The sequence below is a fragment of the Poecilia reticulata genome, chromosome 17 (assembly GCF_904066995.2).
Source record: "Poecilia reticulata chromosome 17, P_reticulata-male-v2, whole genome shotgun sequence".
NCBI classification, from domain to species: domain Eukaryota; kingdom Metazoa; phylum Chordata; class Actinopteri; order Cyprinodontiformes; family Poeciliidae; genus Poecilia; species Poecilia reticulata.
The window spans coordinates 29,938,891-29,957,097 of record NC_088846.1 but is presented as its reverse complement, the minus strand read 5'-3'; the positions used below and the strand labels follow the sequence as shown (position 1 = coordinate 29,957,097).

Sequence of the window (18,207 nt, the reverse complement as noted above, 5' to 3'; positions counted from 1 at the left end):
CGTGTCTCCAGTCTTGTCACCTGTCGTGTCTCCTGTCGTGTCTCCAGTCTTGTCTCCTGTCGTGTCTCCTGTCGTGTCTCCTGTCGTGTCTCCTGTCGTGTCTCCAGTCTTGTCTCCTGTCGTGTCTCGTCTTGTCTCCTGTCGTGTCTCCAGTCTTGTCTCCTGTCGTGTCTCCTGTCGTGTCTCCAGTCTTGTCTCCTGTCGTGTCTCCAGTCTTGTCTCCTGTCGTGTCTCCAGTCTTGTCTCCTGTCGTGTCTCCAGTCTTGTCTCCTGTCGTGTCTCCAGTCTTGTCTCCTGTCGTGTCTCCTGTCGTGTCTCCAGTCTTGTCACCTGTCGTGTCTCCTGTCGTGTCTCCAGTCTCGTCTCCTGTCGTGTCTCCTGTCGTGTCTCCAGTCTCGTCTCCTGTCGTGTCTCCAGTCTCGTCTCCTGTCGTGTCTCCTGTCGTGTCTCCAGTCTCGTCTCCTGTCGTGTCTCCAGTCTTGTCACCTGTCGTGTCTCCTGTCGTGTCTCCGTTCGTGTCTCCTGTCGTGTCTCCGGTCTTGTCTCCGGTCGTGTCTCCCGTCGTGTCTCCGGTCGTGTCTCCCGTCGTGTCTCCCGTCGTGTCTCCCGTCGTGTCTCCAGTCTTGTCTCCTGTCGTGTCTCCAGTCTTGTCACCTGTCGTGTCTCCTGTCGTGTCTCCAGTCGTGTCTCCAGTCGTGTCTCCTGTCGTGTCTCCAGTCTTGTCTCCTGTCGTGTCTCCAGTCTTGTCTCCTGTCGTGTCTCCGGTCGTGTCTCCTGTCGTGTCTCCGGTCGTGTCTCCTGTCGTGTCTCCGGTCGTGTCTCCTGTCGTGTCTCCAGTCGTGTCTCCAGTCGTGTCTCCTGTCGTGTCTCCAGTCTTGTCTCCTGTCGTGTCTCCTGTCGTGTCTCCTGTCGTGTCTCCAGTCGTGTCTCCAGTCGTGTCTCCGGTCGTGTCTCCTGTCGTGTCTCCAGTCGTGTCTCCAGTCGTGTCTCCGGTCGTGTCTCCTGTCGTGTCTCCTGTCGTGTCTCCTGTCGTGTCTCCTGTCGTGTCTCCTGTCGTGTCTCCTGTCGTGTCTCCGGTCGTGTCTCCAGTCGTGTCTCCGGTCGTGTCTCCTGTCGTGTCTCAGGTCGTGTCTCCGGTCGTGTCTCCGGTCTTGTCTCAGGTCGTGTCTCCAGGTGTGTCTACCTGTGGGTGATCCTGTCCCTGCTCCTGGCGGCAGATGTCCAGGGCTTTCCTGCAGTCCTGTCCAGCCAGGTCCAGGTCCATCCGTGAGACTCGGTACCGCGCTCGCGAGTCCAAACACAAACCCAGCAGAAGGTGAGTGTCTTTCCTCAGAGCTTCCTGCTGCTCTGGACGCAGAAACACAAGTCGCTGAAACGTCTCAGCTGTCCCCTCTATCCCGCATGTCCCCTCTGCCTCACCTGTCTTCTCGTCCTCTGGCTGCTTCTCCAGTTTGCCCTCCAGTGATTCCACACAGAACCTGAAACCGTGTTCGGCCAGCTCCGCCCTCCACAACAGAAGAGAGAAGTTAGTGACCTTTGACCTCTGATAACTTTGACTCAGCCGATGCTCAACCAGAACCAAAATGGTCTGGATATACAACTGGAATGAAGTGAACTAGTTCTTTAGGTGAACTGGACATGAAGTGAACTGGTTCTTCAGGTGAACTGGACATGAAGTGAACTGGTTCTTCAGGTGAACTGGACATGAAGTGAACTGGTTCTTCAGGTGAACTGGACATGAAGTGAACTGGTTCTTCAGGTGAACTGGAATGAAGTGAACTAGTTCTTCAGGTGAACTGGAATGAAGTGAACTAGTTCTTCAGGTGAACTGGAATGAAGTGAACTAGTTCTTCAGGTGAACTGGAATGAAGTGAACTAGTTCTTCAGGTGAACTGGAATGAAGTGAACTAGTTCTTCAGGTGAACTGGAATGAAGTGAACTAGTTCTTTAGGTGAACTGTACATGAAGTGAACTAGTTCTTTAGGTGAACTGGACATGAAGTGAACTGGTTCTTCAGGTGAACTGGAATGAAGTGAACTGGTTCTTCAGGTGAACTGGACATGAAGTGAACTAGTTCTTCAGGTGAACTGGACATGAAGTGAACTGGAAATGAAGTGAACTAGTTCTTCAGGTGAACTGGAATGAAGTGAACTAGTTCTTCAGGTGAACTGGAATGAAGTGAACTAGTTCTTCAGGTGAACTGGAATGAAGTGAACTAGTTCTTCAGGTGAACTGGAATGAAGTGAACTAGTTCTTCAGGTGAACTGGACATGAAGTGAACTAGTTCTTCAGGTGAACTGGACATGAAGTGAACTGGTTCTTCAGGTGAACTGGAATGAAGTGAACTGGTTCTTCAGGTGAACTGGACATGAAGTGAACTAGTTCTTCAGGTGAACTGGACATGAAGTGAACTGGAAATGAAGTGAACTGGTTCTTCAGGTGAACTGGAATGAAGTGAACTAGTTCTTCAGGTGAACTGTACATGAAGTGAACTGGTTCTTCTGGTGGCCCCGCCCCTTACTTGTTCTGCTCAGCGTAAATGGTGGCCAGCTTCAGAGACATCTCAATGACAGCGTTGTCGTCCTGGAAACAGACAGGAAGTGAGGTGGAGCTTTCGGCCAAATGGATGATCCAACAGGTAGAGCTGAAGCAGAACACCTGGCCAGGTGAGGGGTCTCACCTCTGGAGTTCCTCCAGCCAGCATGTGGCTCATGGCTGCTTTGAAGAGCTTCTCTGCCTGAGAGGAAGAAGAGCAGGGATGAAGATGAGGAGAACCAGAACCAGCCTGGATTGGACTAGGCCGTACTCACGCTGTCCAGGTGACCCTGAATGTAGGCCAGGTTCGCCATCTGAGGAGGACGCCACTGATCATTCAGTCAGCAAGGACACAGCAGGACAGAGGGACAGATAGACGACATACAGAGGACACCAGAGGGACAGACAGAGGATGGACAGAGGACACCCAGAGGACACCAGAGGACGGACGGCTCACCTGGCTGTAGGTGTAGATGATGGCCTTCTCGTTGTGGGTCTGCTGAGCGAGAGCGACGGCCTGATGGAAGAAGGACGAAGCCGCCTGCAGATTCCCACGATGCACGCTGAGCTGCAACACAAAGCGGACGGTTACTCCGACCAGCTGGACCTGCAGACCCGACGGGCCTCTGGTTCTGGATGACCCAGCCGGTCTCAGCTGATATGGGAACACAGAACTTGTGGCTGTCTGTCTCGGTTCTGGTTCCGGTCCAGTCCAGGTTCTGGTACCTTGGCTTTCTTCAGCAGCAGAATGATGTCGTCCTCCTTCCTCTGAGCTTCGTCCCTCTGGTCTTCATCGGTGGAGCTGAACAGGGAGAACGCTGCAGGTCAGCAGAGACAGACAGGTCAGAGGTCAGCAGAGAGACAGACAGGTCAGAGGTCAGCAGAGAGAGAGACAGATCAGAGGTCAGCAGAGACAGGCAGGTCAGAGGTCAGCAGAGAGAGAGACAGGTCAGAGGTCAGCAGAGACAGACAGGTCAGAGGTCAGCAGAGACAGGCAGGTCAGCAGAGACAGGCAGGTCAGAGGTCAGCAGAGACAGGCAGGTCAGAGGTCAGCAGAGACAGACAGGTCAGCAGAGACAGGCAGGTCAGAGGTCAGCAGAGACAGGCAGGTCAGCAGAGACAGGCAGGTCAGAGGTCAGCAGAGACAGACAGGTCAGAGGTCAGCAGAGACAGACAGGTCAGAGGTCAGCAGAGACAGGCAGGTCAGCAGAGACAGGCAGGTCAGAGGTCAGCAGAGACAGACAGGTCAGAGGTCAGCAGAGACAGACAGGTCAGAGGTCAGCAGAGACAGGCAGGTCAGAGGTCAGCAGAGACAGACAAGTCAGCAGAGACAGGCAGGTCAGAGGTCAGCAGAGACAGGCAGGTCAGAGGTCAGCAGAGAGACAGACAGGTCAGAGGTCAGCAGAGAGAGAGACAGGTCAGAGGTCAGCAGAGACAGACAGGTCAGAGGTCAGCAGAGACAGGCAGGTCAGAGGTCAGCAGAGACAGACAGGTCAGAGGTCAGCAGAGACAGACAGGTCAGCAGAGACAGGCAGGTCAGCAGAGACAGGCAGGTCAGAGGTCAGCAGAGACAGACAGGTCAGCAGAGACAGGCAGGTCAGAGGTCAGCAGAGAGAGACAGGTCAGAGGTCAGCAGAGAGACAGACAGGTCAGAGGTCAGCAGAGAGAGACAGGTCAGAGGTCAGCAGAGACAGACAGGTCAGCAGAGACAGACAGGTCAGAGGTCAGCAGAGAGACAGACAGGTCAGAGGTCAGCAGAGACAGACAGGTCAGAGGTGAATCCCACCTGTCTGTCTCATTCCCAGGTTTCTGACAGACTGAACATACCGACTGCCGCCCACAGACCTCCTCCTCTTCTTCGGTGGTATTTTGTGCCGTCTTGACGTCTGTTTTGTGCTTCCCAGCATGCTGCGCGGCGTCCCGCCTCAGGGACAACCCGAGCAGAGGTCAAAGGCCACCTGTAGGGGCGGTAAGCTGTTAATGCAGACGGTCCAGGTGAGCCCAGGTTCCCTGCGGTGGATGAGGTATTGATACGTCATCAATATTAATAAATGCTAGAGCCAATCAGAAACCGCCATGAGGACAAGCTGCTGACGTTGGTCGGTACTGACCTGACCCCTCCAGAACATCTGGGCCGGCTCAGAGTTCGGCTGAGGACGGCTCGGAGCGCACAAGAGGCCGCCATCTTTACTATTTACATAATGAACGGAAGTCATGAAGTGAAATGCCGCACCTTCAAAATAAAAGCCTGGAAATCTACATTTCCGCTGATTTTCAGCAAATATAATAAAAAAATAATTGTTTTCTTCTTCCGAACTGATTTTAGTTCCTTTGGGTAACATTTCTGAAAACAGAACCCATCAGAACCAGAGGCAGACATCCAAAATGGAGACGTGAGTGAGTGTGCTGCGAGCGTCATAATTCATGTGAAGAATGCAGGGCGAGTGGAGAGAAAACACAAGATTATTAAAGTATTTATGTTTCTTTTTTATTGATTTTAGATTAGTTACAACACAACAAAAGAGAAACTCGTGCCGCTTCACACATACACACACAAAAGAAAAACAAAATACCCGACATGGAGAAACGAGGCGTCAGTCTCCTCCAGTCCACGTCACCGCATGGCCATCAAGAGAAGAGGGGAAACTAAACGAAACAAAAAAACTGGCAAGGATAAATAGAGCTGTGAAACAAAATAATAAAATACTTAAAGGGACCAAGCAGAAAAGACTCCAGAGGATCCAAGTGTCCGATTTGTGATCATGAGATGATGACAGACATCTGAGTGAGCCGTTTTTACTGTGGGGACATTTGGTGAAGTCCACTGTACATTTATGAAACTTCTAAAGGAAAAAGGATTATATAAGATTTTAGTTTAAATAGAAGAGAAGAATCCTGTGGCTCTCACTGCAGCACAGCAGGTGGCGATAATACGGATTAAAACTCAAGAAGAAGAGAACCAGAGCCAGGAGGTTAGAGCAGGTTTATTTTGATTCTGAACTGAGTAGAATCATTAACCGGGTCAGAACCAGGCAAAACCCATCCTGGTTCTGAATGCTTTCAGCATGAAGAAGCAACTTTGACTGACCCGGTTCTGTCCAAGTCAGCAGTGAAGGTCAGGCCTGGAGCGGGTTCAACCTGCAGGTCCGGAACCAAACATGGTCTGAACCAGAGGTCCAAAATAAACCACATCAGGCTCAGCTGATCAGACCTGTGACCTCTGACCTTCCAGCTGTCGGTGGGAGCGTCTCTCTGGAAGACGGAACCAGGGAGACGTAATGGACCCAGAACAGAACCGGGTCCAAACATTCAAGATTTTTTAATCAGAGACCATGTTAGCAGCAGATACTGGCCCAACGGCCGGATTCCTGGTTCTGACCCGGTTCTTTTACATCTGCAGAACCAGGAATAAAGACCATGTCCGAGCTGAAGAGGAATCACTCCGACTCTTAATTCTGCCTGGTTCAGTCAAGTTGGTCCAGTTGGACCCGGGTTGGTCCAGTGTGTCCAGCTGAGGACTGCTACAGTGTGCTGACCTTCCTGGCGTTCTGCTCAGCAGAACCAGCTCACTGGGCCGGCCGGTGGTCCGTGAACCTCTTCAGGTGGAACCTCAGGACTCCTTTGGTCTTAAAGGTCTTGCCGCAGCTGCAGACATGCGGGCGCTCGCCGGTGTGGTCCAGCTGGTGCACGCGCAGCAGGGAGCTGGTGAAGAAGAACTCGCCGCAGGTTATGCAGTAGTGGTTCTTCTCGCCGGTGTGCGCGGCGCGCTGGTGGGTCAGCAGCGAGCCGGATGTGATGAAGGTCCGGCCGCAGTCGCGGCAGCCGAAGGGGCGCTCGCCGGTGTGGATCCTCTCGTGGGCCCTCCAGGAGTTGTGGTAGGAGAAGGCCTTGTCGCAGTAGGAGCACTGGTAGAGCTTCTCCTTGGTGTGGCTGAGCCGGTGCATCTTCAGGTAGTGAGCGATGGTGAAGCGCTTGCCGCAGTCGGCGCAGCTGAACGGCTTCTCGCCCAGGTGGAACAGCTTGATGTGAGAGTTGAGGTGGGACGACTGGGTGAACCTCTTGCCGCAGGTGGTGCAGAGGAAGGGCCGCTCGCCGGTGTGGGTGACCATGTGGGCCTTGAGGTGCGGCGCCTGTGTGAACCTCTTGCCGCACTCGGCACAGCCGTAGGGCTTGAGGCCCGTGTGCGTGCGGTCATGCAGCTTCAGGCCCTGCAGGCTGGAGAAGCACTTGCTGCATTCGGAGCAGCGGTACTCCCTCAGGTCCTGGTGGACGCGCTGGTGGCTGCGCAGGCCACCCAGCAGCTTGAAGCCTTTCCCGCAGGTGGGGCAGGTGTGCGGCTTCCTGCTGGAGTGGGTGGCCTGGTGGACTTTCAGGCTCTGAGGGTTGCTGAAAGTCTTGGAGCACTTGAGGCACGGCAGGCGCTTGGAGGTCTTGTGCGCTCGGCGGTGGAAGTTGAAGCCCTGGTACGAGACGAACATCTTGTCACAGACGTCGCAGTGGTAGGACCGCTCCCCCTGGTGGGCCTCCAGGTGCTCGTCCAGCTGGTTCTGCTGGCCAAAGCCGTCCCCACAGAACCAGCACTTGAAGGGCTTGGTCCCGGAGTGGGTCCGGTGGTGAGTCTTCCAGTCCCGCTTCAGGGCGAAGGTGCGGTCGCAGTAGGAGCAGCGGTAGGGCTCGCTGCGGCCGTGGACCTGCTGGTGCAGCACCAGGCTCATCAGGGTCGGGTAGGTCTTCCCACACTCCCAGCACTGGTTGGGGTTCTGGCCCCGGTGGGTCCACAGGTGGGCCTCCAGGTGGGCCGGCTTGTAGAAGCCCCGCTGGCACATGGGGCAGTACGTCATCCTCCTGCCGCTGTTGGTGGCGCGCCACGGCCGCAGCTCAGGGTGGTCATCTGAGGAGGAGCAGAGGTCAGAGGTTACGGACCTGAGCCGGTTCTGAGGAACCCTGCAGCTCCATCAGCCTCCGTCGTTCACATCCGACCATAAACCGACTCCACAGAACAGAAAGTCAGAAACAGAACCGAACTGACCCAACAGGAGCCTCACCCAGAGACAGGAAGTCCCGCCCCTCCAGCCACGCCCTGCAGTCAGTCAGCTTGACGCTCAGCTTCTTCAGGAGAGGGAAGCACCGGATCTCCACGTCATCGCCTGGTTCTGATTTGATCTGGACGCTGCAAAGTCCAGCAGCCGCATCCTGGAACAGAACCAGAACCTTCATCAGAACCAGAACTGAGGAGCTGTTGGATGTGATTGGTTGGCAGAAGTGAGGCTGAGGCCAGTTCCTAAAAAAACAGACGTCGTCCCTCCACCAAACTATACCTGACATCATGCGGTCAGACTGCTGCTCTAGAGTCAGTGACCTTTGACCCCAGCCTCAACTCCAGATGGTGTGTCCTCTTGCTGGGTCAGAGACGGTTCAGGTCCCTGGAACTAGTCTGGGGGGGTTCTGGTTCTGTTGGGTCGGTTCCTATGAAGCTTGACAACTAGCTGATGATCCTGGTTCTCAGAACCAGCCCGGGATCCTGCAGGTTTTAGTTCTCTCCATGGTTCAACTCGGCTGGAACCACCTCTGAACCGCATCTGGACCACCAGAACCAGACCAACAGTCTGGGTCTCATGGCTGGTTCCTATCCTAAAAGATCAGTTACAGAACCTGAGCAGAACCTGAACCAGTCGGGTCGGGCAGACTGACTGAATCGAACCCTGGATTAGTTGGTTCTGTTGATCCGGATGCTGACCGGAACCGGGCCAGTACCGATGGATCAACCATTCACACACCAGCTGCCGAACCGACCCGACTAACGGGGAGCTGGCAGCCAATCATGTCATCGCATGATGTAAACATGATCACACCTCGTTGTTTATGTGATGACGTCAGAGCCAGAACCTTCAAAAACAGCAGAACCTCTAAAGGATCTCAGGGGAACATTGGACCCAGAACCGGGTCAACAGAGCCGTGAAGCAGAGCACCGTGAGCAGCCGGCAGCTGCAGCTCCCACCAAACTCCATTCATTTTCCGGCTGTTTTTAGCTTCAGCTTCCAGCACTGAAAGGAGCTTCAGGTCCAGGTTCTGTTACTTGGTTCGGTGAAAGGTTCTGCTCTGGTTCCGTCGTGTATCTAAAGCGGTCGTGTGGTGGGAGCCAAGGTTAGGTAAAACCAAACTGGATCCAAAACCGAATCAATCAAAACTTATCTGCAGTTTTCTGAATGGAGTCTGGTGGAGCGGCTAGCTGCTAGCTCCTCCAGAGTTCTGACCTGGTCCGGTTCCGAGGTTCGAACCAGCTCCTTACCTGTGAAACCGGGTCGGTCTGCATCCCTCTGGGTCTGTGTTCTAACGATGAAAAAGAACCGAGTCCGGAGCCGATACTGGAGCAGTTCCGGGACAAAGGTCACACGCCCCCCTCCACCAGACTCCGGTCAGCTTTCAGCCGATTTAGGGTTCGGCTGCTCTCAGACTGAACAGAACCGGTTCTGACCCAACAGAATCAGAGAGCTCCCTTCCGGTATCCCCGGGTCTCCAGGTTCTGTTGAGCTCAGAACCAGCTGTGGTTCTGAAAGGTACAAACGAGTCAGAACTGGGTCCATTTAAAACCACAGGGGGCGCCATAGGCTTTGCTGGTCAACCTGGCAGAAACTGAGCAGCTTCTTCTTCTCTGGACAGAAGGCAGCAGCTGGAGTCGCCCCCCTCCCCAGCTTGTTGCTGATTCAACAGTTCTAACGGTCTCCAAGTCTAAGGTTCCTCCGTGGAGGCAGAACTGGATCCCACAGAAATGACGTTAAGACAGACTGGGAGATTTCATAAATGATGTTTATTCAGAAAATGTGACGTCACAGAACCAATCAGAACACGTTTCCAGGACCAGGGTTCTAACAGAACCGAGCTTCAACTCTTACAGGGGAAGGAAACCTTTTGGGTTTCAGGAGACCGGACCAGCAGCTCCAGAATCATCAGAGTAGAGCAGAACTGCTGACCCGGTTCGGTCCGATTCTGGAAGAGGAGCCAATCTGGGGGGAGAGAGTCATCAGCTGAGCCCTCAAAGCTGGCCTCCTATTGGCTCCCAGGGTCACATGATTTGCTTCAGTTTATTGTTGCCTAAATGGAAATTTGACATTTCAAACATAAAAAATGTTAATAAAAATGGGCATGCAAGCACCAATTATAAATGTATAAAATGGAATGATAACTCACTATTTTAGGGACAGAATCAGTTCTTCCATCTGCTGCCGTTTATCACAGGAAGCCTCCAGCCAGCAGGGGGCGCCGGAGCTCCAGATGGAAATCAGGCTGTCTGAGCCCAGGAAGCCTCCAGCCAGCAGGGGGCGCTGGACCCCAGATGGAAATCAGGCTGCTGAGCCCAGGAAGCCTCCAGCCAGCAGGGGGCGCCGGAGCTCCAGATGGAAATCAGGCTGTCTGAGCCCAGGAAGCCTCCAGCCAGCAGGGGGCGCTGGACCCCAGATGGAAATCAGGCTGCTGAGCCCAGGAAGCCTCCAGCCAGCAGGGGGCGCCGGAGCCCCAGATGGAAATCAGGCTGCTGAGCCCAGGAAGCCTCCAGCCAGCAGGGGGCGCCGGAGCCCCAGATGGAAATCAGGCTGCTGAGCCCAGGAAGCCTCCAGCCAGCAGGGGGCGCCGGAGCCCCAGATGGAAATCAGGCTGTCTGAGCCCAGGAAGCCTCCAGCCAGCAGGGGGCGCTGGACCCCAGATGGAAAGCAAAGCAGAAGTTGAGCCATTTTTGTTTAAGCAGTTTTTTTTCTGAACACTTTAGTTTCCAAACCACGAATCCACAGAAAAGCTTCAGATTAAAAGTTTCCTTTTGTTTCTGATGAGCCTTTTTACAGATCAGTTTTCATATTAACCGCCAGCTTATCATTGATTATTGATCCCAAATATTTGTAGCTTGCAAATAACTCAATTTCTATAGCGTTAATAAATTGTGTGGTTCAACATTCATGTCCTGTTTTTGTAACATTTACATTTAAATGATCTCGGTGGGGATCAGATGAACGCTTCGGTCGGTCTTTGTCACGGCGCCGCGCTCTGAGAACCAGCTGCCTGAGGGTGGCGCTACAATTCGGCCTTTTGTTCACATCATCTCCCCGTAGGCTCCGCCCACACTGTGACGTCACAACACTCACCTGTGCCCGCCGCTGACCCGGCCCCTCCCACATCCTGCCTGCAGACGCAGACTCACCTGAGGAACAGAGTCACATCACAAAGGTGGGTCAGGTGAGGAATCGGAGCGCCGACCCGCCCGGATCAGAACACGCTTCGGTCCGCTTATGTCACGGCCCCGCCTCTGTGAACAGACTGCTGGGGGCGGAGCTTCAGTCGGCCTTTTGTTTCATCACTTCCAGGTGGGCGGCGCTTGAGGTCACAGCGGTTCTGGTGAACCGGGTCCAGTTCCTGCTGAACTGGACCCGGTTCACCACAGACATACGGCACCGACTTGTTTTATTGTCACAAGAAACTAGAGATTAGCAACGAAACGTCATCGGAGCCACAGGAGCAGCACAAACACCAGGGTGATTACAGGATGAAGAAATAATGCTAAATATATAGAACTGTGTTTTCAGGCAGCAGGACTGTTGAGCATCTGATGGCCAGTGGGAGTCTGGACACTACAGAACCGATGGACAGACCATGGAGCGGATGGTGAGTCTGCGAGCCGCTCTGCTGGCTTCACCACTGCAGACTGACCTCCAGTCTGACCAGCTGCAGCTCCCAGACCAGTGGAGATGCTGCTGGTCAGCAGGCTCTCAGTGGTTGGATGTGAGGAGGAGGGCAGCTCTTCTCATTCGTCTCAGAAATACAGGAAGTCACCAGCGAAGTGAGGTGAGGTGTCCAGCTGAGGTCGTCTGTAATGTGAAGGACTTGGTGCTGCTGACCATCTGCACCGCGATGAGGACAGGTGAGGTTGGGTCCAGACCTCCTGGAGTCCACAATGATCTCTTCTGTTGAGTTCAGGAGCAGGTTGTTTATTCTGCACCAGTCCGACCCTGACTGGGCTGCAGGAAACACGGCGGCCATCTTGGAGCGGCCATCTTGGCTAAACCAAAGCAGAAGCTTCAGCACTGGAGATATTTTTGTTCACATCAATGGACTGTTGACCTGACGGCTCTGGACATAACTTCTCACAAGCCAGATGGACATAATAATGTTAATATTTTGTGATCAGTATTTATGTCCACCGGCTAAAAGGCGCTAATATTAGCTTTAGCGCTGGGGGTAACACCGGGTTCAGCCCCGCTAGGAAGGCTCACCCAGATTTAGTTCAGTTTGAACAAGGAGCCAACGTTAGAAATAAAACATAATAAATATATTATAACATTCACCAGTTTACACAGGTGGCAATGACTGTTGTTAATATGTCGAAAGTAAGATGGCTCCCAAATCTCCCGCTTTAGTTTGGAAGGTTTCAATGTGAGGAAGAAAATGAGGAGAGACGGATTCACTGCACAGGATGAAGCTGGAATCTGGAGGCATGGAAAATAACCTTTATATATATTTATATAAAAAACAAAGAGGCTGTTTGCTTTGCGGAGTTTCATACGGTCGATTTTTGTAGATGACAACAGCTGAAGCATTGAATACACGTTGAAACCAGAACCATGTAGTTATCATTAAAACAATTAATCTGTTTTCTGTCGTATGTTGTCGCGTTTGCTGAACTGACATAACACCTGTCAGGCTCCCGTCCAGGTACGTACAGAGGGGGGGGTTAGGGGGGCCTGAGTACCTGCCCTTTCTGCTCCTTGCCCCCAAGGGCCCTTTAGGAGACAGCCAGGTGAGGAGAAACTGTTCTTATCTATTCAGTATTTTATCATACAGACATTAGGCTGTTGTTGTTGTGCTATTAGCTAGCTGCTAGCTAACGACTTTGCTAGCAAAGCTAGATAACTAAAAGCTTCTCCCCTGTATCTATAATGATATCAGTCATTCTTCAGTATTTATTATGCCATAAGGCTCATCGCCCGTCCAGAACCGATCATCTCCATATGGATAAATGTCAGATCTTCTAACTTCCTTTGCTGCATGATGTACATTTCATTTATTCAGCGTTAGGTAAATGTATCCTGAAGGAGAATAACACTTAAATAAAAGTCCAACAAGGATATTAATTTAGAATTAACAATAACTCACCCTGAATTACCATGATGGATTTAATGAATGTAATAAAAGTTTATCATTAATGAAGGAAAAACTCAACCAGACTTTAAGTTTCTGGTTCTCAGAGGATGAAGATAAATTTGTTTCCTAATTATTCAATGAAACAAAATAACCTCAGTTAAGTAAAATAAAATTGTAATGATTTCTTAAAAAAAAAAGTTTGTTTAAAAAACTTTTTAATTAAATAACTAATTTTTGTCTCGTGAACTTAGTTATTTACCAAACAAACATTTATTTGCTCACATCAGAAATCTTCATGAGACGACTGTGATTTAAATGTTTAAAGTTAGTTAAGCTAAACTCAGCAGCTTTTCTCATGGTGACATTAACTATTCAATATGTGTCTTTTTCCTGCAGTCCAGTTAAAGTTTGCTGCAGCTCTGCTGTCCTGACCGTCTTCATCTCCACTCAGCAAACAGGCAGATCTGTTATAGATTACAGTCACTGAACGGCTGCATTGAGCCCTAGTTTATATTTTAATAGTGTAATTATGTAAAGACTAAATATGTCTGGTGGTCCAGCTCTGAGTTACATATCCGGATAAATTGCTGGTTTGAATATTGAAAAACTTTCCTATAACAAAATGCAGAAAGAAATTACTAATAAAATATCTAACATATGCATAGAGTTATGCTCTATATGGAGATGTTTGTTAGCTTTGATTGTTTATGTCACATTTTAGTAATTTATCAGTTTATTAAACTGAAAGCTGTTTGTTAATATCCTAGAAGGAGGTTAGATCTTTTCTTGACCTGCTGACCCTCAGTGGCCTCTGCACGGCCCTGCTCCCGTCGTTCACTTTAAAGAACCGGCTCCAAGAACCGAAACGTTCGCGACCAACCCAGATCAGCTCACCTGGAGAAGAACCCAGGACCGGGTGGTTCCGACACATCGGCCCGGTCCAGTTGATGAAGCTGGCCTTAGCTAGCAGTTAGCATCCTGCGGCACTTCAGTCACTGCCCCCGGAACCAGCAGAGAAAAGTCAGAGGAAATCGTGTGGAAGCCTCCCCGCCAGACCTGAACTGGACCGGAACCGGAGTCAGACAGTCTGAAACTCATCGGGCTGCGACCCAAACCAGAACCGGTTTGGATTCAATCCACGCCGCCAGCCTCGTGGTTAGAGATCTTCGTTCAAACTGCTGCTTCTTCTTCTTGATGGCGGAAACAGTTTACCGCCACCTAGTGGTGTGGGGCCGCTCTTACGCCCAGGTCAAGAAGGACCTTCTTCTCCTTAGCCGCATCTTTTCGGGCTGCCTCTAGTGGCGTGGGGTGGTACCACAACTAATATAATTACTAAATCAGAACGCCACAAAGTCTTTATTGCTTATTATTAATTCTGGCATCACTGGAACAGTAAAAGATAAAGTCCCTCACAAAAGAACATACCTTTTCATTTTCTTAAGGAAGTAGAGCTAATTCAATGAGACAAACAAGAACTGAGTGGCTCCAGTTTCTCTGGATGGCCAACCTGTTGAAACTGGCTAAATTCCTCTGGCCGTTCCTGGACAGTCAGCTCAGCTTTGATGAAAACACCGACTACATCTCTAAGAACCGTTCTCAGAGACTCCACCTTTTAATCAGACCTGGGGTTACCCAGCCTGAGGTGGTTGAGTTCAAAGGTTAAAACATTTTAACTGGAGTTTTAACTTTTCATCTCCTCGGCTGCTTTGGTCACATGAGCAACAAACTTTAAGAATAGTTTGAATGGCAGGAATAACAGCAGGGGGTGAAACCAGAAACATCTCTGTCTCAACTGTTTGCTGAAAGAACCTGGAAGATGGCAGGAATATTTCAGCAGATCGTCCATCCTCTGTCCAGCAGTTTGACCTCTGACCTCATGAAGGTGTTACTGTTTCCTCTGGCAATAAGAACATCGATTAGACGTCATTTATTGACGGGGCAATAATTATTCTTAACCAAACTAAATGACATTTACCTATAACATGCTAAGTGTTTTACTCTATTCACACATTGTTCATAAATCAATCAATCTTTATTCCAGACACGAAAAAGGTCCATAGAAATCGTAAAAACAAGCAAAATAAGAGAAAAATAAACATAACATACATAACTCCAACTCCATCAGTTTTTGTGACTCTTTCAGTGAAATTGTTGTCAAATCTCACTTAAATGTGCAGTTAATTCATTTTAATGTATTTTACATAAATTGCATTACTTCACATGTACAAAGTTTTTTATTTTACTCACTAGTTTGTCACCTTCAGTTCTGTGTCAACTCCGTCAGATGGACTTTTATTTTTGTTTTAAATATTTTGTTTCTTGAGAAGCATTTGTCTATAAAATGAGTAAAAATATCACCAATAGGGTATTTTAAAAATTATTTTTTATTTATTTTTGTCAGATGGTGACAGCGTTCTGGGTCAGGTCCATTAAAAATGTAATTTTTAAAAAAAATGTTGCAACTGGGAGCCTGTAGCTTAGCATCTTTACATTTCCAAAACATTATTTGTCATATTTGCATACATAAGGTTGAGAAATAATTTTTTTAAAAATTATGGGAAAATTAAAACCCATTTTGTCTCTATTTTCAAGAATCACTGTACACATAAGATTCCTGAGCCCAGCTGCACATGTGAACAGCATCATGTACCAACATGTGACCAGCATCACGTACCAACATGTGAACAGCATCAGGTACCAACATGTGAACAGCATCATGTACCAACATGTGAACAGCATCACGTACCAACATGTGAACAGCATCATGTACCAACATGTGAACAGCATCATGTACCAACATGTGAACAGCATCATGTACCAACATGTGAACAGCATCATGTACCAACATGTGAACAGCATCAGGTACCAACATGTGAACAGCATCATGTACCAACATGTGAACAGCATCATGTACCAACATGTGAACAGCATCATGCACCATGTGAACAGCATCATGTACCAACATGTGAACAGCATCAGGTACCAACATGTGAACAGCATCATGTACCAACATGTGAACAGCATCATGTACCAACATGTGAACAGCATCATGTACCAACATGTGAACAGCATCATGTACCAACATGTGAACAGCATCATGTACCAACATGTGAACAGCATCATGTACCAACATGTGAACAGCATCATGTACCATGTGAACAGCATCAGGTACCAACATGTGAACAGCATCATGTACCAACATGTGAACAGCATCATGTACCAACATGTGAACAGCATCATGTACCAACATGTGAACAGCATCATGTACCAACATGTGAACAGCATCATGTACCAACATGTGAACAGCATCATGTACCATGTGAACAGCATCATGTACCAACATGTGAACAGCATCATGTACCAACATGTGAACAGCATCATGTACCCACATGTGAACAGCATCATGTACCAACATGTGAACAGCATCATGTACCAACATGTGAACAGCATCATGTACCAACATGTGAACAGCATCATGTACCAACATGTGAACAGCATCATGTACCAACATGTGAACAGCATCATGTACCAACATGTGAACAGCATCATGTACCAACATGTGAACAGCATCATGTACCAACATGTGAACAGCATCATGTACCAACATGTGAACAGCATCATGCACCAACATGTGAACAGCATCATGTACCAACATGTGAACAGCATCATGTACCAACATGTGAACAGCATCATGTACCAACATGTGAACAGCATCAGGTACCAACATGTGAACAGCATCATGTACCAACATGTGAACAGCATCAGGTACCAACATGTGAACAGCATCATGTACCAACATGTGAACAGCATCATGCACCATGTGAACAGCATCATGTACCAACATGTGAACAGCATCATGTACCAACATGTGAACAGCATCAGGTACCAACATGTGAACAGCATCATGTACCAACATGTGAACAGCATCATGTACCAACATGTGAACAGCATCATGTACCAACATGTGAACAGCATCATGTACCAACATGTGAACAGCATCATGTACCAACATGTGAACAGCATCAGGTACCAACATGTGAACAGCATCATGTACCAACATGTGAACAGCATCATGCACCATGTGAACAGCATCATGTACCAACATGTGAACAGCATCAGGTACCAACATGTGAACAGCATCATGTACCCACATGTGAACAGCATCATGTACCAACATGAACAGCATCATGTACCATGTGAACAGCATCATGTACCAACATGTGAACAGCATCATGTACCAACATGTGAACAGCATCATGTACCAACATGTGAACAGCATCATGTACCAACATGTGAACAGCATCATGTACCAACATGAACAGCATCATGTACCATGTGAACAGCATCATGTACCAACATGTGAACAGCATCATGTACCAACATGTGAACAGCATCATGTACCAACATGTGAACAGCATCATGTACCAACATGTGAACAGCATCATGTACCAACATGTGAACAGCATCATGTACCAACATGTGAACAGCATCATGTACCAACATGTGAACAGCATCATGCACCATGTGAACAGCATCATGTACCATGTGAACAGCATCATGCACCATGTGAACAGCATCATGCACCATGTGAACAGCATCATGTACCAACATGTGAACAGCATCATGTACCAACATGTGAACAGCATCATGTACCAACATGTGAACAGCATCAGGTACCAACATGTGAACAGCATCATGTACCAACATGTGAACAGCATCATGCACCATGTGAACAGCATCATGTACCAACATGTGAACAGCATCAGGTACCAACATGTGAACAGCATCATGTACCCACATGTGAACAGCATCATGTACCAACATGAACAGCATCAGGTACCAACATGTGAACAGCATCATGTACCCACATGTGAACAGCATCATGTACCAACATGAACAGCATCATGTACCAACATGAACAGCATCAGGTACCAACATGTGAACAGCATCATGCACCAACATGTGAACAGCATCATGTACCATGTGAACAGCATCATGTACCATGTGAACAGCATCATGTACCAACATGAACAGCATCAGGTACCAACATGTGAACAGCATCATGCACCGACATGTGAACAGCATCATGTACCATGTGAACAGCATCATGTACCAACATGAACAGCATCAGGTACCAACATGTGAACAGCATCATGCACCAACATGTGAACAGCATCATGTACCAACATGTGAACAGCATCATGCACCAACATGTGAACAGCATCATGCACCAACATGTGAACAGCATCATGTACCAACATGTGAACAGCATCATGTACCAACATGTGAACAGCATCATGTACCAACATGTGAACAGCATCATGTACCAACATGTGAACAGCATCATGTACCATGTGAACAGCATCATGTACCAACATGTGAACAGCATCATGTACCATGTGAACAGCATCATGTACCAACATGTGAACAGCATCATGTACCAACATGTGAACAGCATCATGTACCAACATGTGAACAGCATCATGTACCAACATGTGAACAGCATCATGTACCAACATGTGAACAGCATCATGTACCAACATGTGA

General features: G+C 49.1%; 2 protein-coding genes across 10 annotated transcripts in view; both read right to left on the bottom strand.

The window, feature by feature from the left end:
- Positions 1-4,898, bottom strand: part of ttc19 (tetratricopeptide repeat domain 19) — an 8,788-nt gene extending 3,890 nt beyond the window's left edge. Inside the window, exons 1-9 of one of the 6 annotated variants that reach the window (XM_081598625.1) lie at positions 4,647-4,898; positions 4,363-4,493; positions 3,262-3,353; positions 2,993-3,103; positions 2,811-2,864; positions 2,681-2,737; positions 2,522-2,583; positions 1,420-1,505; positions 1,184-1,347 (exon numbers count right to left, since the gene is read on the bottom strand). In XM_081598625.1, the coding sequence (XP_081454751.1) occupies positions 1,184-1,347; positions 1,420-1,505; positions 2,522-2,583; positions 2,681-2,737; positions 2,811-2,864; positions 2,993-3,103; positions 3,262-3,353; positions 4,363-4,493; positions 4,647-4,720 (831 nt within the window). In that variant the 5' untranslated portion in view covers positions 4,721-4,898. Of the gene's footprint in view, positions 1-1,183; positions 1,506-2,521; positions 2,584-2,680; positions 2,738-2,810; positions 2,865-2,992; positions 3,104-3,261; positions 3,354-4,362; positions 4,546-4,646 lie in introns of all 6 variants that reach the window. The other 5 variants (XM_081598626.1, XM_081598628.1, XM_081598629.1 and 2 more) reach the window with 5 other exon arrangements.
- Positions 4,899-5,501: 603 nt separating this feature from the next.
- Positions 5,502-14,035, bottom strand: LOC103460483 (uncharacterized). Of its 4 annotated transcripts, none has more exons than XM_081598622.1 (6): positions 13,555-13,906; positions 10,668-10,723; positions 9,724-9,979; positions 8,825-9,627; positions 7,581-7,728; positions 5,502-7,426 (listed from the first exon to the last, which is right to left on the bottom strand). In XM_081598622.1, the coding sequence occupies exons 4-6, from the start codon at positions 8,846-8,848 to the stop codon at positions 6,102-6,104; spliced, it is 1,497 nt and encodes a 498-aa protein (XP_081454748.1). In that variant the 5' UTR covers positions 8,849-9,627; positions 9,724-9,979; positions 10,668-10,723; positions 13,555-13,906; the 3' UTR covers positions 5,502-6,101. The 4 variants fall into 4 exon arrangements, with proteins under 4 accessions (XP_081454748.1, XP_008400891.1, XP_081454749.1 ...); XM_008402669.3 differs by having other exon boundaries at positions 9,724-9,857; positions 13,555-13,905; XM_081598623.1 differs by lacking the exons at positions 8,825-9,627; positions 9,724-9,979; positions 10,668-10,723 and having other exon boundaries at positions 13,555-14,035.
- Between the last annotated feature and the right edge of the window lie 4,172 nt (positions 14,036-18,207).

Excerpts from the sequence above, each read along its gene's own strand:
- LOC103460483 (XM_081598622.1), bottom strand. The coding sequence starts at position 8,848 with ATGCAGACCGACCCGGTTTCACAG. Across the intron at positions 7,729-8,824 it reads AGACCGACCCGGTTTCACAG|GATGCGGCTGCTGGACTTTG; the intron begins GTAAGGAGCTGG and ends GTTCTGTTCCAG. Across the intron at positions 7,427-7,580 it reads GCGGGACTTCCTGTCTCTGG|ATGACCACCCTGAGCTGCGG; the intron begins GTGAGGCTCCTG and ends GCTCCTCCTCAG.